This window comes from Helianthus annuus, chromosome 10 (genome assembly GCF_002127325.2).
Source record: "Helianthus annuus cultivar XRQ/B chromosome 10, HanXRQr2.0-SUNRISE, whole genome shotgun sequence".
Classification (NCBI taxonomy): domain Eukaryota; kingdom Viridiplantae; phylum Streptophyta; class Magnoliopsida; order Asterales; family Asteraceae; genus Helianthus; species Helianthus annuus.
In genome coordinates this window covers 161,744,724-161,768,635 of record NC_035442.2, presented here as the reverse complement: position 1 = coordinate 161,768,635, position 23,912 = coordinate 161,744,724, and the positions used below count along the sequence as shown (strand labels likewise).

Sequence of the window (23,912 nt, the reverse complement as noted above, 5' to 3'; positions counted from 1 at the left end):
GAACAGGACAAACACTAACAATAATATCATAGTTATAAAAAAAAAAACTTGCACTTTTTGTATAAAATATGTATTTACCTTTGCCAATTCATATGAAGGTTTACACAAGATCGACTGATGGTGAACCAAAACATTGTCCATGGCTACAACCTAAAAAAAAATATAAGAAAGATGAATTTGAGAAACTCATTTGGCTTACTTTGACATCCTCTTCCTTTATTTAATTTAGGACTTGCTCCATGTCACTGACTAAAAACTCAATTAGGTTATGTAATTGAGAGAAGGGCATATGTAAATTGGGAAAGCAGGCTGATGTTTTTTGATGGTGTAACTATAGGTTTGAAATATTTATAGACATTAGTACAACTGTTTGTTCACTTATTTTAGTCATAATGGGCCGTAATTATAGAAGATAACTATCAAGTTGCGGAGATAATGGAAAAAAAATTAGGAAAAACCACCGGCTAAACAAACTGCTTTAAACCGCCACAAGAGCGGTTATTTTTGTGAGTTTAAACGGCTCTGCCGTATCCAATTGTAGAGATTGAATTGAGAGTTGGTTAGACTACACAAGCTTAATAATATACATAATACAACGTTGTTTATCTTTGCTGGCATTTCAATGGGTAATTTTTTTTTTTTTTTTTTTTTGCATTTGTTTTTTTTCCTTTCGATATGAGTAAGTTTTGATATTATCCTTATGGTTACTAAAACAACTTAATATGACTTTTTATCATATTAAATTGTTTAGTAAACTATACATTTCTCGTTTTTCATCATCTACGCATTTACTAGAGTAGTTAACACTAACTTTATATCGGGATGAATTGATAAACCCTTAAGACGACCTCACCCATGTTGAGGAGATCAACCTTATATTAGACACACTTTAAATTGTGTAACCGGAGAATAATGCAAGCACTTTATCTAAGCAAATTAACAAGGTTGAAAATTTGTAGAAAGGATAGTGAGTTGTAAATGAGATGTAATCAATTCATAAAAGGTTTGACATGGTTATACGGGTTAATATGATGACCTTATAAGATTTACGTTTTTTTTTATTTTTCATGTTTTATTAATTGGTTGAGTGCTGATATATTTAATTAAATGTGCTAATCATGTCAAACCAAACATGATTTGTTTTTTAAGTGTGTAAAAAATGATAACCAAAACTTGGTTATAGTTAAGCGATGCTGGTATAATGTTTTGAATCATAAGTTAGAATCTACAAAAATATGAATTAACGAAATAATATGAAGGACGACGCATGTGTGTCATTAATTAAGCGATAATAACATGTAGGGTTGTAATGAACCGAACGAAACCTTGTTCATGTTAGTTCATTTAGCATTGAATTCATTCACATTTTGGAAGGATCTCGAATTCCTTTTTTAAAGGAATTTGGATTAATTCATAATTTTGGTTCCAATTTGTTTGCCAACCAAATACAACAAGAATGAAATTAAGACTTTTAAGAGTTGGAAGAGTTGGAATTCAGATTTAAATTCCATTGAATTTCAGCTAACCAAACGCACCCTTAATATGTTAAATCCTTGAAAGTCATGGAAATGATATTTTAAAATTTATAAACCGACGTTTAATTGACGGCTTTGTTTTCCGTCTTGTTCATGTTGAAATGGTGACACTTGTTAAGATATCAATAGCATAGAAAAAAAGTTACATCAACTTAAAAACATCACATGTTTCCATTAAGAAAGAACTAACATATACAAGCAAAACATTACATGTTTCTACTAAGAAATAATCAAGACATAGTAACTAATATGAAAAATACACACACAGTTATTGATATCATCTAATACAATTCCACATGCTGCAAATTAGGTACTTGTGAAGGAGAGAGAAACAAAATTAGACAAGTAGTTTTATTGCACATGCAAAAACGAACAAGGCTTAGTTTGTGTTCGTTCATTAAGGAATGAACATGTTCACCAACGCTTGTCGAACGAGATTTATTGTTCGTGTTCATTCATTAAGGAAATAAACATGTTCATGAATTGTTCACGAACACCTACCGAACGTAGACGAACACAAACGAACCCTAATGTTCATGAACATAAATGAACACAAACAAATGTCATATATTCATTTAAAAACATAAGTTGCATTTTTCATTAGAAAAGTTATGAAGAATCCATAAAAAATAAATAGATATTTAACATAATTAACACAAAACTTGAGAAATTTGTCAAGATTTAACACAAACTTAAATTGAAATTATCAAATGAGAGATATTAGTAGAGGCGGATAGTATAACTATGGTTTCAAATTTTAAAAAAATTAAAGCCAATAAAATAAAGATTATAACATAAAAAAACCTTTAAATGAATGAACATAAATGAGCGAACATAAATGAACATACTACCGAACGTTCAAGAACATAAACAAATGAACGAAGCCTTTGTTCATGTTCATTTGTTTAACTTATCAAACAGAGTTTCTTGTTCGTGTTCGTTCATTTATTAAAAAAAAGGAACATAAACGATCTTCCCGCCGAACGATTCACGAACTGTTTGCTGAACGTTTGGTTCGTTTATAGCCCTAGAGACAAATGGTTAGATAACAATATATATAAGTGTTTATTCAATTCATGCACCTATATTGTATCAAATGTCTATAAACCTATATTAGAAGTTAATCCTAAAACTCGTATGAGTTGAAAGCTGAAGGGTTTAAGGGAAAGATTGATTTAAATTAGTTTTTTAATTGTTTAAGTTATCTATTAATGTTTAAACTAGTCTATAGACCCATGTATTATATGGGGTTGTATAATAAAAAAATGAAAGTATAATAATGTGTACAAAAATGTATAATAATATGTATAACATAAATTTATACTATAAAAATTTAAATAATTGAATTATTTTTGTTGCGTACATCAATAAAAAATAAAAATACAATTACAATTTACAATTTTTTTAAATACTTCTTTATACACTAGATTTGTTGCTTTGTTTGTAATCATACACTCGTGTATTATACGGATTTAAATACATAAATTATGTAATTTTCTAACAAGGTGTACACAAAATTACATAACTAAATTATTATTATTAAATACCTTAAACCATAGTGATTTAACTTACATATTTAAATCTAAAAAATATTTCCCCATGCTTATTTCTTAAAATTATAAACCGTTAATGATTCCAAAACGATCAATATTAATAAACATAATAATTAAAATAAAATTCTTATTTTAGTGATTTAGAATTCTAGATAAATATTACTTTTATAATTTTGTTACATAAATATATAATAATCTGACGAAAATAAATAAATAAGATATAGATTTTTAATAATTATGATGATGAATAAGATTATATATTTATGGAAAATTGGTTTTTAATAAACCAACCTTTGTCCCGTTGGTAAATAATAATCTTACCTACGTAATTGGTATACAATAATCCTACCTATCAACATGTTGGTATTCAATGAACTTCCGTTAATTTTTTTTAACTGAAGTTAGTTTTTAAGTTTTATTTATTACACAAACAGTCCCTGTAGTTGTAATTTACTAGTTTTAACTATTTTAACACTAGTAAATTACAGTCCCTTGAGGTTTTTTTTTTGTTTTATAAAATAGTTAAAACTAGTAAATTACAACTACAGGGACTTTTTGTGTAATAAATAAAACTTAAAAATTAACTTCAGTTAAAAAAAATTAACGGGAGTTCATTGAGTACCAACATGTTGATAGTTAGGATTATTGTATACCAATTACGTAGGTAAGATTATTATTTACCAACGGGACAAAGGTTGGTTTATTAAAAACCAATTTTCCTATATTTATTTAGGTGGATTGTTTTCTATATCTTGAGTTTTGAAAGATTATTAATGTTACAATGCATAATCGTTACATATGTATTTATTTAAATTTAAGTTATTATTATACATAAAGATTATATATTTATTTAGACATACAAACAGAAAATTTTAAACATCTTGAATTAAGAAAAAAGATGAACTGATCATATTGTTATTAGAAGATGTTACACCTATCCATGAAATTATGTAAAGCTTATTGATATAAATAGTTGCGAATAACAATAATATCTTGCAATATAAGTAAAGTATAAATTAAATTAAATGAAAATTTTATTTTTGAGGGACGAGGAGAAATTGTCATGTGACATTAACACTGTGTTCCAGAGTTTATTAACGGAAGGAAAGGAAATGAAACAAAAAGAAAGTAAAAATATTTTGTGTTCCAGAGTTTCATTTAAGGAAGGAAAAGAAAGGAAAATAAAACATGTCGTGTTTCCGAGTTTCATTTAAGGAAGGAAAAGAAAGGAAATGACGGGAAAGCTAGGCTAAATTCTTTAATTTTTCTTTCCTTCCGATTTGGGAGGAAACGGTGGGAAAGTCATCTTTTATTTTCCTTTCTCGTCCTTTCCTTTCTCACTTTTGCTTTCTTTTCTTATCCCTCGTTAAGTTAACTCGGGAACAGAGCGTAAGTGAAATAATCATATTTTTTAGGGAGGTGGAGAAATTGCCAGGTGTCATTATGTAACGCCTCGCTTTTGAAACCTTCCTTATTTAGAAAGATTATTTATATCCATATTTTTGGAAAGTTATATCCATATCGTATTCGTATTTCACTTCTAGCTTCGTAATTCGAAAAGTTGATCGTAATGAAACTTAAGCATTTTATACAGACGATACCTTGATTATTCGTACTTGTTTTACATTCGACTTATTCACATACTTGATACTTGCTCATCATTCTCGTAAACACATACTTATTTCACGAACAAATACTTATTTTATACGAACAAATACTTATTTATACCTTCACTTTACTTAAGTTACACTTATATAGATGATTCATACTTAATTTTTTGTAAATAATACAAGTTATAGCATAAAATAACCAACAATACAAGTGCAAGGACTAAAAATCAAAATTTTCATCTCCCCAACCACTTTTTTTAATGGCATAACCTCAAACCAACTCATTTAATATCCATCATAACTCCCAACCACCTTCATTTAAACCCCAACCACTTAACCGTTTTATAAATACCAACTCTAACACCTTCCAAACACTTGCACCAACTCCATATTACTTCCAAACTCTCTCAAATCTCCAAGATTTTCAACTTTGGGCAAAAAGTTCAAGAACCAAAATTTGTAACTTTGGTGTTCCAACAACTCAAGACTCGTCAAACTCCCTAAGTGGAAATTTATTCGCAAACAGTGAGTATACTTGACTCATTTTACCGTTTACACATTTTTTGGGTGCAACATGTTTATACATACAAAAACACACTTAACTTACATACTTTTATGCAATCATACATACAAACAATCCAATACATGCTTACTATTATGTTATGCTTGATTCGTGTTTTCTGGGTGATTCTTATGTGATGAACTTGTCATTAACTTCGTACGAGCCTCCACTTAACATGTATAGCGCTATAGGAGTAAGGCACCGCCCGTGAACTTGAGGTCATGTTAAGTTTATTCATTCTTTATACTTGCGGTAATCAGAGAGTTGACTTGTAAATCTTGATAACTAGGTTTGCCATGTGGATTGTTCATTTTATACTTGTATTCTAGTACACCAAACTTGTATACTCGCCAATACTTTTGTATTGAACTATGCTTTTAAAACATGTTGCAGGTTTATGATGATGTTGACGATGCACGAAACTTAGTAGGATGCCTAGAAACGCATTTTAAACTTTAAATACTTGTTGTAATGTAATTCATTTGTTTCAACTTCTTCTATTCTATTTCAAACAATGTCACTAGCATGGTTGTAAAAGTCCCGCCTAGGCTCCGAGTATTCCCCAAGTACTCGCTACAAGGTAGGCTGCCGAGGCACGAGTACTGGTCTCCCAGGCCAATTACTCCCCGAGTAATCTCTGCCTAAGCCGAGTACTTCCCGAGTACTCCCGAATCCGACTAGGGAGCGCCTAACGACTTTTGCAACCATTTAATTCTTTTAGAAATGAAATGAAATTATTATTAAATACTTGTCACATTAGTGTTATGAAATCTCTTGTAATCTTGTTTTCGTCTCACTTCGATGTTTCCGTCATCGGTTGGGGTGTGACAAATTAAATGAAATGCTTTATTAGAATTAGGTTAGTTTGGAAATTTAATTGTTTTGCAAGTTAGGGTATTTGAGTCCTAGCATGATTGGGTTAGAGTATAGTATAAATAGGGGTCTAGGTTAGTGTTTTATATGTCTCTTTTCCTTGTAAACTCGTCATGTTCGTTTAATTGAATTGAAAGAGTCGTGAGTTGTCTCCCCAAGTATTTTGTGTTCATGTTTGATCTGATTGTTTGATCCGTCTAGGCCAACAACCTAAACATAGTTAGAATACTGATAACTACGTTACATGTAATTAATAAACATATAACTTCATTTCTTAAACTGATTTTCAGAGTTAAACAAACCCCTAAATATTTGGAAACCTCCAAGTTGGATGTGTACAAAAGGATCACCTAGTTTATTTCTCAACTAGAAAGGTATAGGCTGAGTTAATTACCATATATCGCAGTTCTGCACTTTTGTTCAAAACAATTAAGCTTCTCAGATTAACGAGTTAAAACCGTCACTCGGTCTTTGTTTAGGTACGTTAGGCCAAAACAAGTAACTTGATATAACTTTTTTCTTATTTGTAATCATATCACCGAAAACTATTAACCAAATAATACACCACAAAATATGATTAATCAAAATAGTTATAAAAAAATATTAAAAAAAATACCCAAGAAAAAAATATATAAAAAAAACATATCCCACCACCACATTAACTTTTCTAGTGGAATCAATCACCTGTTTTACAAAGCGACATCATCAACCCATTTGCCGCCTGCTTTTTCTCTCCTCTGCGACTCCGTTTTCTCCGGTAACACCTCACTTTATTCCGGCCACTTATTTCTCACCTTTAATCTCCGCCGATAACCATCACTAACTCAGATTCACCTCTCAATTCTCTTATTTGATCCATTTTTTTAGTCAATGCTTGCATTCAAAACCCTGATTAGGGTTTTTAGTTTAATTTCAAGTAACTTAGATTAAAGTTGTATAAATTACTAATCTTTTTAGTTCTTGACGATGATCTGATAGTTAGTTTGTTAATTCCTGAATATTCTGTTAATTTATTGTGTTTTTGATAATTATATTATTCGTTAGGGTTTATCAAGTACGGCAAGAAAAGAATATTGGGTTGATATTTTTTCTTGGTTTTGTGGTTGATCTTGGTGTCTAGTTAGAAATTGAGTTTATTGCAAGTGTAATGTTTACTATAAATTAGTTATTTTTCTTTCAATTTTCGACAAATTTAGCACCCGTGTTTGGCTCTGATAATTGATGGTAACTGTTGTTGCTTTTCATGTATCTTTTTTATTTGTTTTTGAAGTAAATATAGCTGCAGTTTATAACTTTATATGCTAGTCCATCGAAGTTTTTTAGGGTTTAATTAAGAGTTGTGTGCCGTGTATAATGTTTTATATGCTGCGAGTAATGATAAATGTGTTCGGATTTGATGAACATAAATAAATCATGATTGTTTCATTGGACAGTGTCTTCCTCATACATAGTTAGGATGAAATCTTTAAATTCACCATGTTTAGTTTGTGAATATATCTGCAGATGAAGTACGGCAACTTACGAATATTGTTTCGAAATTATTTATTGGTTTTGTGGTTGATCTTGGTGTCTAGTCAGAAATTAAGTTTATTGCAAGTGTAATGTTTACTATAAATTAGGTATTTTTTTATCGAGTTGTTGACGAATTGCATCCGAGTTTGGCTGATCATCAATGGTTATTCTTGTTGCTTTTGATTTGTCTTTAATTTAAAAAAAAATCATAAAGTTGCAGTCTTTATCAAGAATTGTGTACTGTGTATAAATTTTATCTGCTGCAAGTGACGATAAAGGCGTTTAAGTTTTGATGAACATAAATCTTGATTGTTTCGTTTGATAGTGTCTTCCTTATACAGAATTTTGATAAAAATTTTAAATTTACCATGTTTAGTTCTTGATGAATTTATTTGCAGATGAGTTCTATCAGTGGAGGTGGTCAGTCCAACAAAGGTAAAAGTGTAGCCGGTCGATCAAATGTTGATGCTAATCAGTTGAGCCAGGGAGTCCAGGATGTGAACCTGGATTCAAGCCAGGATGGTGGTTGGGAGGTTATCTCGAAAAAGAACAAAAACAGACCCGGAAACGGTGCTACTACCAAGCAATGGGCTTCTCAGGCTCCTAAACCTAACGCATGGGGTCAACCCGATGGCCAAAGAACCGGTGGACGGGGCACCGGACAGGTTAGGGCTCCAAACAATGCATGGGGTGCCCAAACAGGCGGCAGAGGTGGTGCTAGCAACCAACCCGTGAATCGATACTACGAGAACAACCAAAATTCCGCCCCAAACGCAATCCCGCCACCGCTGCAGAGTGGATGGAATTGGAACTCGAGGCCTGGCAACGCCTGGCAGGCGAGGAATAATGCTCCAAATCCTCAAACGTTTGTTGCGGAAGAACATGTTGAAGATCACAACGAAAATGAGGAAGTTGAGGAATCGGATGACGAGCTTCTGAGCGACGAGTATGATTCGGACGAAAGCCCGAAAACCCACGAGGAGCAAAAGAAGAACCCGTGGTATGCTGAATTTTTTCGGACTTTGGATACGTTGACCGTTGACCAGGTCAATGAACCAACAAGGCAGTGGCATTGCCCGGCTTGTCAGAACGGTCCCGGTGCTATCGACTGGTACAAGAGTCTACAGTCCCTCGTGACTCACGCCAAAACAAAAGGGTCCAAAAGAGTAAAGCTTCATCGGGATCTTGCTGTAGTTCTGGAGGAAGAATTGCGACGAAAGGGAGCTACGGTTAATCCAGCTGGCGAAGCGTATGGACAGTGGAAGGGGCTGAGCGAAGTCGTTAAAGACCGGGAGATCGTATGGCCACCGATGGTCGTCATCATGAATACGCAGCTCGAACAGGATGAAAACGATAAGGTATATCCTATTTTCATTACTATTGTTTATGTATATTTGTTTAATGAGTTTGCTAAACGAAACGCTATTTCCAGTGGCTTGGGATGGGAAACCAGGAGCTGCTTGACTACTTCGGGTCATACGAAGCAGTGAGGGCCCGCCATTCTTACGGGCCAAAAGGGCACAGGGGTATGAGTGTGCTGATATTCGAATCCTCAGCCGTTGGATACACAGAGGCTGAACGTCTGAGCAAGCATTTCGAAGATGAAGGCACCGACCGAGACGCGTGGGATCGTCGCCCCGTTCTGTTTTATCCCGGAGGCAAACGGAAGCTATACGGCTATATGGCAACAAAACGAGACATGGATATCTTTAATCAGCATTCTCAAGGTCGGGATTATTCTTTTTTTTTTCATCTCGTTTCTCTATCACTTGAATAGCATTATAACTTATTTTTTATGTTTATTTAGGGAAATCGAAGTTGAAGTATGAGTTGGTATCTTACCAAGAAAAGGTTGTGAACCAATTAAAGCAAATGCACGAGGACAACCAACAATTGAACTGGTATAAGAACAGAGTGGTGAAAGAACAGATGCATTCAAAAGCACTTGAAGAGTCGTATGACTTAGTATCGCAAAGACTGAGGAAAACCGAAGCGGAGAATCGTATAGTGAGGGAGAGAACACAACTGTATCATGAACAGAACAAGGAAGCGGTAATTTTGTTAAATATTGCTATGAAATTTACTACTTTTTTCTGTAGTTTTACATCATCTTTTTTTTAATCGTATGCCGTTTTTATTAGATGGATTCCCAAGAGGAATTTTTCAAAGATCAGCTTAAGGTAATTCAAGAAGCCAGGGATGCGAAAGAAAGCCATTTTGATAAGCTGCGACAGGAAGAACGTAAAAGGGTCGAACAATCTTATTCTGCTGTTGATCTTCAGACGAGGTACGTCACGTAACCTTATTATACATTTTTTTATAAAGATGCCATCATCATTATTAATATTTAAGAGTTAAGTGCCATTTACGTCCCTGTGGTTTGTCCACTTTTGCCATTTCAGGCCAAATTTCAAAATTGTACCATTTTTTTCTCGACATTCTCGAAACATGCCATTTCAATCCCAAAAACTAACCCTAGTTAAAAAATTACAGGGACGTATATATAAGTGAAAGAGACTGTGTGCGTATATATAAGAAGTTTAAAAAAAAATAAAAAAGATAGAGTAAAATGCCATTTTCGTCCCTGAGCTAACTGAGTTACGAGTTTTTTTTAACTGGGGTTAGTTTTTTTTTAACTGGGGTTAGTTTTTTGGACTGAAATGTCACGTTTCAAGAATGTCAGGGAGGAAAATGGCACAGTTTTGAAATTTGGCTTGAAATGGCACTTAAGGTACTTAACTCAATATTTAATTAGTACAAAAATTATGGTTTCCGTAAAGGAAGCAGATACTTTCCCTATCCAAGATTTTTGATCGAATGTCGATAGAGATGCAAACTGGGCTGGTGAGCTAGATTATTGAGTAATAATCTGTTTCTTGAATGAAAAGCTTTAGGTGATTTTATGCATTAATAAAACACTGTAGGAAGAATTTGCGTATACAGGGATTGCTAATTTTGATATACTACTACAGGGATTTGAAGCTTGAAGAAATGAAAGAATTCGAAGAAGAAAGGGAGAAACTGATGAAACTGCATGAAGAAAAGATGGCGGAAATGAAGAGCAGGCACTGGAACGAAGAGATCGAGTTGGAGAAAGGGCTTAATGCCGAGTTGACTCGGTTGATGGACAAGTACACCCCAAAATCATGAAATGCTGCTGATGAGATACAGAGAGAGATAATAGAGTTTAGACTTTAGACTATAATAAAATGCTTGAATTGCTACTATCTTCTTGCCACTTTATTAATTTAATGTGTTGTGGATTGTGTGATTTTTTCATTTATGATAAATTAATCGGACTTTATTTGGAAGAAATTTTGGATTTCTTTATTGAAGGAATAATTTTATGATTGATTATCAATGTTCAACTAGGTATTGTGAAGCCAATGAGCTAGTGGAGGAGTGGTAAGGGAGAGTAGTGTTCCAAGTGACCCAGGTTTAATTCCTACCCCTAACATTTAGTTTCTACGGCACCTGGTTATGATAGGAGATTAGGCGAGTAGGCGACTGTCGTGCCTTCGGACGAGTGATCATGGTTTTCAGCCCTAGGTGAGGGTTTTCCCTTGTTCGGAAGGCGACTGTATCCCGATGTGGTGAATTTCGCTAGTAGTCCATTTGGAGGATTTGTTGGCCGTTCAAAAAAACTAGGTATTGTGAAGCCTGTGGTATACATGTATATGTATGATTGTTAATTTAAATGTTTAACCATTATCAAAATGATAGTAAGGTAATCATACCTCGAGCTTGGTTTGTTCACACTAGTGGATCGTGTTTGTGGGTTGACAGGTTAAACTCAAACTCGACGCAAACCTGAAAGATTCCCCTTTTATGTGGAAAAGGCCCATATCAATAATTATGATTTTCAAAACACGTCCTTACATAACTATGTGATCAAAGCTACAACTTAGCAATATCATTAAGGGGCTATTAAGGACTAGCAGCATAAGGCTCAGTTTATGTGAGTGTACTTGTCCATCAACTGAGTCAACTCGGTATCAAACCATTTCTCCAACTCGATCTTTTTCTTCATATACATGCTCTTCAACTTCTCCCTTTCTTCCTGAAATTCTTTTATCTCTTCAAGTTTCTCCTCCCTGTATGTATTTCCAGATCAGCAATAATAAGATACATATAATCATGGTTTTTATAACAACAAAAATATGTACGTAAATAAACACCTCTGTGGATCCACTGCCGAATAAGATCCTTCAACCCTCACGCGATCTTCCTCCTGCAGCTTATCAAACTCGCTTTCTTTTGCATTCCTGGCATATTTCATCAACTTCAGCTGGTCTTTAAAGAACTGTTCTTGTGAATCCAACTGATATGATACAAAACGCACCATGAAAAAAATTAAATTTATGTAAAGAAAAAACTGGAAAGTAACATTTTTTTTAATAAAATTTATTACCGCTTCCTCCAACTCCTCACAGTGTTGTTGTGTCCTCTCCTTCTTGATACGATCCTCTACTTCTTTTTTCCTAAGTTTTTTAGATACCAAATCGATACTCTCTTCAAGTGCCTTCGCGTGCATCTGGTGAGTTACTGCTTTGTCTTTATACCAATGCAGTTGCTGGTTTTCTTCGTTCATTTGTTTCAGTTGATCCACAACTTTTTCGTGGTAAGAAACCATTTCGAACTTCAACTTTACTTTCCCTGAATACAAAGCAAGGTAAATCATACGTTCCAAAAGCTTAAGAACAAAAAAAAAATGTACGAAACGAAACGATCTGACCTTTAGAGTGCTTGTTAAAGATATCCATATCTCCTTTTGTCGCCATGTAACCATAAAGCTTTCGTTTACCTCCAGGATAGAACAAAATAGGGTTGCGGTCCCATGCGACTCGGTCGGTACCTTCGTTCTCGAAATGTTGGCTCAGTCGTACAGCCTCTGTGTATCCAACAGCCGATGACTCGAATATCAGTACGCTCATGCCCATGTGCCCTTTTGGCCCGTAAGAATGGCGGGCTTTCACCGCTTCATACGACCCGAAGTAATCAAGAAGCTCTGGGTTCCCCATGCCTACCCACTGAAAGCAAATTTCATTTTAGCACGACGATTAAAAAAAACAATACTTTAACACAATAACAATAGCGGTGAAGGAACCTTTTCGTTCTCGTCTTGTTCGAGCCGTGTGTTCATGATGATCACCATTGGTGGCCAAACTATCTGCTTGTCTTTTACAACTTCATTCAGTCCGGTCCACTGTCCGTACGATTTGCCAGCTGGATTAACCGTTGCGCCCTTTCTTCTCAACTCTTCCTCCAATATTCCCGCTAAATCTCTATGAATCTTTACTCTTTTGGACCCTTTAGTTTTAGCATGTGCTACTAGAGCCTGTATACTGCAGTACCAGTCAATCGCACCGGGACCATTCTGACAAGCGGGGCAATGCCACTGCCTTGTTGGTTCGTTAATCTGGTCAATGGTTAACGAGTCCAAAGTCTCGAAAAAGTCGGCATACCACCTGTTCTTCTTCCGCTCTTCATGGCTGATAGGGTTATCATCTGAATCATAATCATATTCATCATAGTTAAGTTCATCATCAGATTCATAATTGTCAGCGTGATCTTCAACAGCAACATCTTCTTCCACCTTATAAGGTTGAGGAACAGGAACAGGAACATAGTATCTGCGGCCTGTTTGGTTGGCGGCCCACGCGTTGTTTGGAGGTCTTACCGGCTGCACATTATGGGTTCGCTGCAGATTTGGTTTATGAGTCCGAGAACCTGAGTGGTTGAAAGAAGCACTGTTTCCGGAACTATATTTGTTCTTTTTAGAGAAATTCTCCCAACTAACATGACGACTCGAATTCATGTTCATATCCTGGACTATCCGGTTTAGATCAACAACATCTGTGCTAGAACTCCCGATTATGTTTTTACCTTTGTTTAACTGACCACCTCCCCTTCTAGAATTCATCTGTTAATCAACCAACCCTAACAATATGCAACTAGATTCAGGAACTGATACTTAGAAGATGACGTGGAACGGAAGCAATAAAAATGCTAGATACGTTTATGATAATATCAGAAGTTCTCTTAAACATTACAATTGAGCCGTTATTTAATATTTATAGGTTATTCTAGTAACCCCTAATTATGTTTGGTCAAAGTAACCGAAACATTGACTACATTTTTAATAAAAACACATAACCGAAATATGGACTAGCCGAAACATTGACTACATTCTTGATAAAAAACATAACCGAAATATGGACTAGACTCTTAATAGAAAGAGTAACCGAAACATTAATTTCGGTCAAGATAACTTACACTCTAGACTTAATACACCTAAATATAAAAAAAAAAACTAATAATATAAAATAAAAATAATTATTAAGAAAAGTTTTGTGATGTTTATTTTGTGATCCTTTTTTCTCCCTTCTTCCGCATTCCCATCGATTCACATACGAATCAGTCATTCGAGTTATCAATCCGCATCACAAGATAATCATCATCAGCATTTTGTATGGAATCATGCAGACAAAAGAACAAAGCAATCTCCAAACTGATAAATTTAAGCAATTTACATGCAATCTACAACTACAAATTGGTGATTTTAGAAAGAAACTGAAGCAAACGAGGGTATAATCCGTTAAACTTCACATGCACTTGATTCGAGTAGAAACTAACCATGATTAAGCCAATAAAAACAAAATTGTACCTTCAATTGTTAATAATCTTCTGTTGTTAAACCCTAATGAATGAAAAAAAGGCAAATATGAAGAAAACTGCAAGAGCTTACTTACTTACAGATTGATGACCAGATCATGATCATACGACATTGTAAAGATACCGGATTACCGGAGTTGATGGAGGTAACATATTATTTGAAAACAAACAATATGAAGATGATTTAAGCCAAAAGAGAGTACCTGAAGGGTAAGAACGTCGTTCTATGAGAAAATTGAACTAAGCGTTTGAGAAGCACGCGCCGCCGTATACAGTGGTGAGCGGGAGAATCGAGAGAAAATGAAGATGGCGTGTACTACGACATATTTCTAACTTTTACCTAGCCCCATACATATTTATACAAGTTTTATATACGGCCCATATACATATTTATGTATACAAGCCGTATATCATGTCATCCTTGTTGTGTGATGTGATTGTATACGAGCGGCATACTCATATATAACCCGTATACAAAGTGTCAAAATATATATATTTTTTAAATATTTACGGTTTATATAGGACATTTTAAAATATTTACAGTTTTTATATAGATCTACATTTTTTTTAACGGCAACGAATCTTCTGAATGACTATCGACAAAATTCACCATATTAGGATACATTGGCCTCCAAACCGGGAAAAACTTTCACCTTGGGCCGAAACCCGTAAACACTTACCCGAAGGCACGAAAGTACGATGAGGTAAAACGTGTCCACAATATTTTTCAGTCTTTTTAATCGTTTTTTCTCCTTAATAAACCAATCGTCTTGAATAAGGGCCCATCCAAGTTGCCTTTGGGCCGGTGAGTCCTAGAGGCCCACCAATAAGTGGACATCATGTTGGTTGATTTCCTTCCTGATAAATTAATAAAATGTGTAACCATAAATTATGTTGATTCAATAATTTAAGAAAAAAATTATAGTTACAAAATTCAAATTCCCAACAAGTAACTAACAAGCCTAGGAATACATCCACTATTTTTCAGAAAATAACCGAGCATGTAGAAATATTTCATATCTTAAAATCTAGATCACTTAGCGAATAACTCAAGTCCTTCCCCCAACGCTACGAATTTGTGTTTAAGTAAATTCTCAACCCATGAAAAAGTGTTCCGTGTCTTGAACCATTCGCTATTGTATAAGATTCTTATCATCCGCACGCGATTCATTCACCATTCCCTTGATCCGATCTCTATCGATAGCATAGCAATAGACAGACACAATAGCGCCCATATGTGACAAATGATCAAAATATTTATCAAACTCTCCATCTGAAACTTGTAACTTATTTTTGCACATGACTACATACTCTATTCCTAAATGACTCAAGATCTTAACAACAAAACATGCATGCATAATTCATAAACTCATAAGGATATATAGCTTCTGTTATGCATATGCAAATCTTTTATGGCAATAAAAGTGGATGGTAAGATTCCAGTTAAAAAAAATATGATCATTTCTTTTCGGTCGACTTTGTTGACTCTTCTTCTTTATCATTTATGGATGAATCCTTATCTTTTTGAGGTGTTTTCATAGTATCTTCTTTATCACTACTGGATAACTGTTTGGTTTTTTCTTCTTCAACTGATTTCTTTGTCTCTTTCTCATCCTTGTTTGACAATTCCTCTTTGACTTTTGTTGTCTCTTCTTTGGCTGCTACTTTGTTACTGTCTTCATCTTTGAATTCTTCCTTCTTCAATGATGATTCACTATGTTCATGTTTTTCTTCCATTGGTGAAACTGAAGTAGACGACTCGTCTTTAGCTTTGTTTTCCTCTACTTTGACTGGTGTGTCAGCAGATGTTGGTGCTTCTGGTTGCACTTGTTTGGTGTCATCTTTTGTTATGACAGGTTTTTCAGTTGATGATCTGGCTGATTGTGATCCCGGGTTTTCTTCCTTTTTCTTGGGCGGGTCAGCCCCGTCTTTGACTACTGGTGGCTCGGTTTTTGTGAGTGATTCCTTGTTTTTGCTGTTTTCAACGCTAGGTGACTCAGCAGCATGCGGCTTGGTTATGACATCTAGCGGTCCAAGTTTTGCTTCAACGTCCTTGATCAAATACGTCAACGCTCTTGTATCCCGTGCTCTTGCCAGCTTTTCGGCATTTGATTGCTGTCAAAAACCATTTTTAGACGTTTCTCATTGATATTGAATTAAGGGCGTGTGTGTGTGTTTGGATTCGTGTTTTAAAATTGATTATGTGACACATATAATCAGTATGTGAAAAGAAAAAAACGCACACTTAGGATTTGTTCCACCCTTCGTTTAAGATCTTCGTCACTTGCGTCTTTATGTGCGCTTCTGATAATAAACAGTAAATGCGACGAAAGATTATCAGCATTATGTTGTTGAACATCGCACCGAGGTATACTAGACTGGCATCCCACCGTATAAAACGCACAATGTACAAGCTTCATCGGACAAACCGTTACACAATGCCTATCCATTTCGCGCCTCATAACATTATCCGAACATTTTTGTTCACACGGGTTTATCAAAAAAGGACACACCGCTTCATGATGGTCTTTCTGCGCTGCACAATATCGAGTCGTACATCCCTCGTTCGTGCAATCCATAGGCCTAAATTTGCATTCTGACCTATGCTTAACAAGTTCTTCTTCATTACTGCATACCTTATCACAATGAAATGCATTCTTGTAATCCACATTCTTTAGCAGCATTGACGCAACGTATTCTCTTCGAGCTAATAACCAAAAACCGTTGATTTCCATTTCTTGTACGAAATCATCGATTCTATCATCTCTTCCGTCACTTGCAACCCACTCAGAAACCCGACTGAACATATTCCGTTTGGTGGATGAGAAATCATCAATGAGAGTTAGGATTATGTCGTAAGGGTGTACAGATACTTCTGACATTGAGGCGTTTTCGGATAGTAAGAATTCAGCCACGTACGTCTCGCTTCTTTGTGTTAGATAATCAGTCATTTCTTTTCTCATATCAACAGCTATGGAGCCAGCACTTGTGAAGATGCCACCCGTCGTGTTGTCAACGCATGCTTCGGCTAATCCTGGAAGGAGTTCTTGGGCGATCCTGTAGACAACTTCAGTGTCGTAAAGTCCACAATCATAGCTTTTCGCTTGTTCTGTTTCGTTGGTTTTCTCAGCTTTGGTTTCTACTTCTGCTGCTACAGGTGGCTCCATGATCAGTTAAACTTATCCTGATAAAATCGGATCAAAAGCGGTTGAGAGATATTATACAATAGCATGTGTTTAGATGTATAACATATACAAGTCTAGAAGCCAAAATAATAAGAAATATATTATCTTATAACTTGAGTATTCAAACATATTCAAGTGTCTACATCTACCATACCATTCAGAAATGACAAAATACAGATTGTTAATCTTGTGGACCAGAACCATTAGCACCAACAATTTGCAAGATGCAGAAATTTACTTTTAGCTCGAACACTAACCGGCAACATAGCAAAGGGAGTTAAGTGCCATTTACGTTCATGTGGTTTGTCCACTTTTGCCATTTCAGATCAAATTTCAAAATTATACCATTTTGACATTCTTGAAACGTGCCATTTTGGTTCAAAAAAAATAAACCCCGGTTAAAAAACTCATAACCTAGTTGGCTCAAGGACGAAAATGACATTTTACTCTAATTTTTTTTTTATTTTTTAAACTTCTTATTATTGTTATTATTATTATTATTAACACACACACAGTCTCATAACCAAGTGAAAATAATAATAATAATAATAATAATAATAATAATAATAATAAAAAGAAGTTTAAAAAATAAAAAAAAAGAAGTTTAAAAAAAAAAATCTAGAGTAAAATGTCATTTTCGTCCCAAAGCTAGATGAGTTTTTTTTTAACTCGGGTTAGTTTTTTGGACTGCAATGGGACGTTTCGAGAATGTCATGGAGGAAAATGATACAATTTTGAAATTTTGCCGGAAATGGCAAAAGTGAAAAAACCATAAAGACGTAAAACTCTAGCAAAGGAGAAACTAGTACAATTTTCAATGTGCAACACACAAATAGCTAGCTTGAAATGCTGCAATGTCCTCTGTAGATAGATACACATTGACATCATGTATCTACATATCATATGTACATACATGATGTCATGCTATGATTTTATAGGTCCCATTGTGACCTTAAACTCATTAACCATTTGCATATTATATTACAAACAACTGATATTTATTCCCCCCTAGATAAAGTATGCTAAAATGCTATTTCCCAAAGATTTGCACTAAATCTAAATAATGAAACCAGATTCAACCATACACAACATCTAAAACTCACAATATCTAATGTACCGAATCAGCAATCAAACACTCACAACACGTTACACGTAAATGTGACATAAATGTAGATCGTTACGCCACAAATCAAAGAACCTGATACAATAGAAATAACAATGCATATTGCAATTCGAAAAAAAAAAAAAAATCACGGATTCATGATCTGTTAACTAATGAGAAAAGTGATTATGAATCTACGTGAATTGAAACTAGAGGAGAAAAGTCATACCTCCAAATTCACATATACGTGATGCATCACAATTTGAATAATATTATGAAAATTAAAGAATGAAAAAGCCAAAAAGGAGAGTAATATAAATCTGGCGCTTATGGTGATCAACTCATCTGACTCTTTCTTTTGCTCTGTTTTGTCCCTCCCCTTTGTATTTTTACAATTTGGCACCTTCTTATTTTTTGTGACAAATATATACCCTCCCTTCTTCACATGTACATACTATTTTAAGATTGCTTGATTTTTTTTTTTTTTGGAGGTATCTCTTGGTTTAGATATGCAACCAAGATAACCATCATTGATCACAAATAAGTACTCACAAATAAATACAACTAACAAAGTTTTAAAAGTGTTACAATTAGGTCATTCAAGTTTTAAAAGTATTTCAGTCAGGTCATTCAACATTCATTTTTCATTAAAAATAAGAGTTTTTTCATCCATTTCATAGGTAACCGTGGTGATTTAATTATTGTTTTTTCCAATTTACTTGATGTTAACGTCGAGTGATGACGTGGATTGTAAGCTGTTTTTTTTAATTTTTAATATAATTAAAGTGTTTTTATTTTTAGTAAATATAATTTCATATATTAAAATAATTCAACTCCAATATCTTATGCTTCATTTTTTTTTGACACATGGAAAAAAGGACATGGCTCGATTTGAATGTTAAGTTATCTAATTGGGACAAAAACAATATGAATGATCTAATTAGAACACTTTTAAAACTTGGGTACTACTATGTGACATTTTCCCTTTTTAAAATTAAGGTTTTCTCTTTTTTTCTTTTAGTGGTAATAAGACTATTTGGGAGATGGATGGAAAGAATTGCGAGCGTGACACATCCCCCTAGCGTGTGTGTTGGTTGTGTGTGTGTGTGTGGGGGGGGGTTGCTGTTTTACGGGCGTGGGGGAAGGAATATGACCGTTGGTTGTGGCTTTCAAGACTAGCAATGACTACTTTTAAAGTTTTAATAAAAAAGATAATTTAAACTATATATACACAATAACATTTCTAATTTCATCCACAATTCTGTTATTCTTCTCTTAAAATTCTATAGTTCTTTCCAAAATTTCTGAAAAAATAGATCTGCCACTAAACTATTCATCGACAATGAATAAGATAAGCTATCATTGCACAACCAACATGAATGTGGGGAAAAGAAAAATTAAAGAACATTATGTATGTTTGCCTTTTTACGTAATATGTAGGGCCGGCTCTGAGAATTCGTGTACCCTGTTTGAGCTTGAAAAAATGTGCCCTTAGGTCTTAACGAAATTGGGTATTTGGCTCACTAAGGGTTTACACCTAATGTCAAAGGGGTTAATAACTAATCTAAACCATAAGAATAGTTTTGTAAGGGGGTCTATGTTGGTGTTTGTATGGATGTACGCGATTAAAAAAATATTTTACATATACATATCGGGTTTCTTTTTCATAAAAAAAACATGCTCCTCGAAATATCGGGCCCTGGCCGGTGGTCCTCCCAGCCCACCCCAGGGCCGGCCATGGTAATATGATCTTTGAGGACTCGAGGAGAAGAACGTCCAACTGGCAAAAGAAAAATTAAAGAACATCACACGAATGTGATTCGTCAAAACTATTAAAAGGACGTCAAACTAGCGACCAAGCCGATGAAAAGAACTATTCGCAAAAAATATGCGATTCGGAAACGCATACTAATCTTCCCTTAGACTTGGTAGAACATCTTAAGGCGGATTGTTGAGTTGATGATAGTGATGACGATGATGACAATGAGGATTATGATTAATTAATAATTGTGTTTTTTTAGTATTTATAAATATATTTATTTTTCTATATTTTCTTGTTTTGTAATTAATATTAGTATTTAAATGAAAAAGAATATATTTATATACAGAAACAGTAATAATTGAACAATGATTAAAAAAGTATTGTGATCAAAGTGAAACATTTACACTTTAGTAAAGAAAAAGTGAGTGAAAAACCCATACCTGATAGTCTCTTTTTCAAAAGTTGTGTAAAGGAAACGTCATTTACGCAAAACTAATTGCAGAAACAATTTGTTTCGAAATCGTCTATAAAGTTAATATATTGGTTAGCATGTAATTACTTATACCTAGAATTAATTTGATACCTTGGAATAAAAAGATTCCTTTCACATTTCAAATGAGGCAATTTCTGTTAGCATATATGTTTCGTGATGACAATCAACAAAAGCCAAGGATAATCACTATCTAGGGTTGGTTTGTACTTGAAACAACCCATTTTCACTCATGGTCATTGTAAGTCGCTTTATCAAGAGTAAAAACCAGAGATGGATTCATTTCTTTCAATTCAGTGTAATTTAATATTTACATTAGTGATTGAACATTTCTTTCATTAAAGAAGTTATGTCAACCGTGTTAAATAATATATTTTATCGTAATACATGGAAACTAGTAAGATTTTATAGAGAAAATTCTCGCCTTGGCTTTTCAGATGACTGTTGGTAAGAACAACTTTTTGGCAGATTATTTCTCGGTAATTTGCCGCTAAAGATAAGATTCTGGCCAGAGGCTTTTTGGAAAAAAAAAATTAACTTGCTTTCAAGAGTTGTTGGTGTGAATATTTGTATAACGGATATTTTGTTGGTAATTTGTCAAAAATATCCATAAATATTGTTCAAACCTCCTTGTTTTTTAAACACATTCATCGGGTTTTCCAATGTAAGGGGTTGTTTGGCAACATTTGAATGGTTAAGTGCTGAACCAGTAAGAGGTTTGAATCATTAAGTGCTTTACCAGTAAGAGGTCTGAACCATTAAGTGCTTTACCAGTAAGAGGTAAGAGGTCTGAACCTATGTTGTCAAAGACGCAAGGCGCAAGCGAGGCACATCGGCCTCGTCCGGAGCCTAGGCGCAAGGCGCAAAAAAAGCGTGGGCTTTTTTAAGAAAAGCGCACATAGATAAAAAAAATATATAAAAAATATGTATGCTTTGAAAATAAATAAGATTCCCCATATAAAATAGAGTTGATTACATAGTTAGTCTCTGTGGTTTGCACAAAGTAACATACTTAGATATTAATAGTTTAAAATCACATTCTAGGGTATTAACTTTTCATTTTGTAACGTTTGGAGGTATTAACGTTATTTGTAGGTTTAAAATCACATTCTATTGGTACCTAAGTATGTTATTTTGTGCAAACCACAGGGAATAACTATGTTAATATCCTAGAAGTTAATACCTCCAAACGTTACAAAATGAAAAGTTAATACCCTAGAAGGTGATTTTAAACTATTAGTACCTGGGTATGTTATTTTGTGCAAACCATAGGGACTAACTATGTAATTAACTCTATAAAATAAAAAAAAACTATTATATATGCCATTTAAGATCGTGTAGCTAATAGTTACTAGCAAAAGTTTAGGGCTTATACACACGTAGCGATACCAAAAGTTATACTAAAAGTTACTAGGAGTCTAGGACTTATACAAACGTTTGCGGTCACTAACCAAAAGTTATACCAAAAGTTACTAGGAGTCTAGTACTTATAAAAACGTTTGCGGTCACCAAAACATTTAAACTTATAGTTCATCATCAATCATCAAGACCATCATCAAACTGATCATCAGAACTTCCATCAACATCAATTGGATATTCAGCTTTGGATTCATCAAGATCGTCTTTTTCAGAATCTTCATCCACTAAAGCTCTTGAAGATGATGGCTGTGATGATCTTGTTGCCCTTGTCTCTCCAGCCCCACTCGCTTCTCCTACAACTTCCCATGTCAAGTCTTCATCCTCAAAAACCCGTTCTTCTTCCATCCTTCTAGTCATCCACTCATTACAATCATCAATGTTATCTAAAGATATTAGATCATACACAACCTCTTTATCACGAAGGTTCTTGAGTGTCTTGTTGTACTTGACAAACACAAGATCTTGCAACTTCTTGTGTTCTAATCGGTTTCCTTTTCTTGGAATGGATCTATTATTTAAAATAATATATTTTAAATTATTAAAGCATAAATAAACTTCATATTATCATCAAACTTTGAAAGATAAATTACTTGCTCAAATGTGCTCCAGTTCCTTTCACATCCCGATGAACTACATGTTAGACTAAGCACTTTCACAGCTAATTGTTGGATATTTGGGACTTTTTTCCCATACAAATTCCACCATTGAGCTACAAATGTAAAACTTAGCAAGTATTAATGTAGTATACCTAAAAAACAAGATAAAAAATTCAAAGTAAGTTAACTTATCAGGAGCTATTGTGCAATGTGCTCGCTTTGCAATATCTAAAGCAAAACGGCCTTCTTGGTTTACCCACTTCACCATCTCCTTCATGATTAAGTCTTGTTTGTCCTTTGAAGGAACAAGTCTTTGAACACACTTGATCATCCCATCTGTCACCTCTTGATCTTTCTCAATTTCAGGCCTATAGCAATAGAACTCTGGGTTAAAGTAGTAACCTGCCGCATGCAATGGATGGGGGAGTTGACAATCCCATCTTTTGTCAATAATAGCCGACACCACTTGGTAATCAACGCTATTTTCGCCTAAAGCCTTTGCAATTGTTATCTTAGCCCTTTGCATATGTTTGAACAACATCCTTAGCCCGCCTTCTGTAGGTTGTTTTGCCCGTTTACTTTCCTTCCATTTATCACTAGTAAACATGGTTCTCAAAGCCAACTTTTGCTTATGCAAACTTTGTAAAGTAAGATATGTTGTTGCAAATCTTGTAACTACACTTCTTGTCAACTCCTTGTTCTTTGTGAACTCTCTCATCATGTTCAAAACACCACAATGGTTGTAAATATAACCAACAAGAAAAAATCCTTTTTCAATGGTTTGTTTGACTTTAGGAATCTTTCCAACATCTTCAAGCATTAGATCTAAGCAATGCGCCGCACAAGGGGTCCAAAACAAGTGTTTCCTTTTGTCCATCAATAAGTTGCCTAAAATATGAGATATAGAAACAATGATTTGTATTTATTACTTAAAAATTGTAACATCCCGAAAATATAAATTCTTAAATTTGCAATTAGATTGCAAATAAATTAGTAAAATAAACTAACTAGGAATGACACTAACCTAGTTAGATGATG

The 23,912-nt window shown here is 34.3% G+C and overlaps 4 protein-coding genes across 5 annotated transcripts; 1 reads left to right on the top strand and 3 right to left on the bottom strand.

Moving 5' to 3' along the window:
• Window positions 1-6,746: 6,746 nt before the first annotated feature.
• LOC118483199 (protein SUPPRESSOR OF GENE SILENCING 3-like) lies at window positions 6,747-10,960 on the top strand. The gene is made up of 6 exons (XM_035978735.1): window positions 6,747-6,890; window positions 8,044-9,003; window positions 9,078-9,372; window positions 9,453-9,697; window positions 9,787-9,932; window positions 10,618-10,960. Exons 2-6 carry the CDS (start codon window positions 8,044-8,046, stop codon window positions 10,793-10,795), a joined length of 1,824 nt encoding a protein of 607 aa, XP_035834628.1. The 5' UTR covers window positions 6,747-6,890; the 3' UTR covers window positions 10,796-10,960.
• A 514-nt stretch (window positions 10,961-11,474) lies between these two features.
• On the bottom strand, window positions 11,475-14,666 carry LOC118483198 (protein SUPPRESSOR OF GENE SILENCING 3-like). Of its 2 annotated transcripts, none has more exons than XM_035978733.1 (6): window positions 14,524-14,666; window positions 12,753-13,585; window positions 12,381-12,675; window positions 12,057-12,301; window positions 11,824-11,966; window positions 11,475-11,739 (listed from the first exon to the last, which is right to left on the bottom strand). In XM_035978733.1, the coding sequence occupies exons 2-6, from the start codon at window positions 13,566-13,568 to the stop codon at window positions 11,595-11,597; spliced, it is 1,644 nt and encodes a 547-aa protein (XP_035834626.1). In that variant the 5' UTR covers window positions 13,569-13,585; window positions 14,524-14,666; the 3' UTR covers window positions 11,475-11,594. The 2 variants fall into 2 exon arrangements, with proteins under 2 accessions (XP_035834626.1, XP_035834627.1); XM_035978734.1 differs by having other exon boundaries at window positions 12,753-13,599; window positions 14,524-14,657.
• A 934-nt stretch (window positions 14,667-15,600) lies between these two features.
• LOC118483197 lies at window positions 15,601-18,963 on the bottom strand. Its single transcript, XM_035978732.1, has 3 exons — window positions 18,837-18,963; window positions 16,564-17,504; window positions 15,601-16,435 (listed from the first exon to the last, which is right to left on the bottom strand). Exons 2-3 carry the CDS (start codon window positions 17,485-17,487, stop codon window positions 15,779-15,781), a joined length of 1,581 nt encoding a protein of 526 aa, XP_035834625.1. The 5' UTR covers window positions 17,488-17,504; window positions 18,837-18,963; the 3' UTR covers window positions 15,601-15,778.
• A 3,432-nt stretch (window positions 18,964-22,395) lies between these two features.
• On the bottom strand, window positions 22,396-23,751 carry LOC110883082. The gene is made up of 2 exons (XM_022130934.1): window positions 23,027-23,751; window positions 22,396-22,786 (listed from the first exon to the last, which is right to left on the bottom strand). Exons 1-2 carry the CDS (start codon window positions 23,749-23,751, stop codon window positions 22,396-22,398), a joined length of 1,116 nt encoding a protein of 371 aa, XP_021986626.1.
• Between the last annotated feature and the right edge of the window lie 161 nt (window positions 23,752-23,912).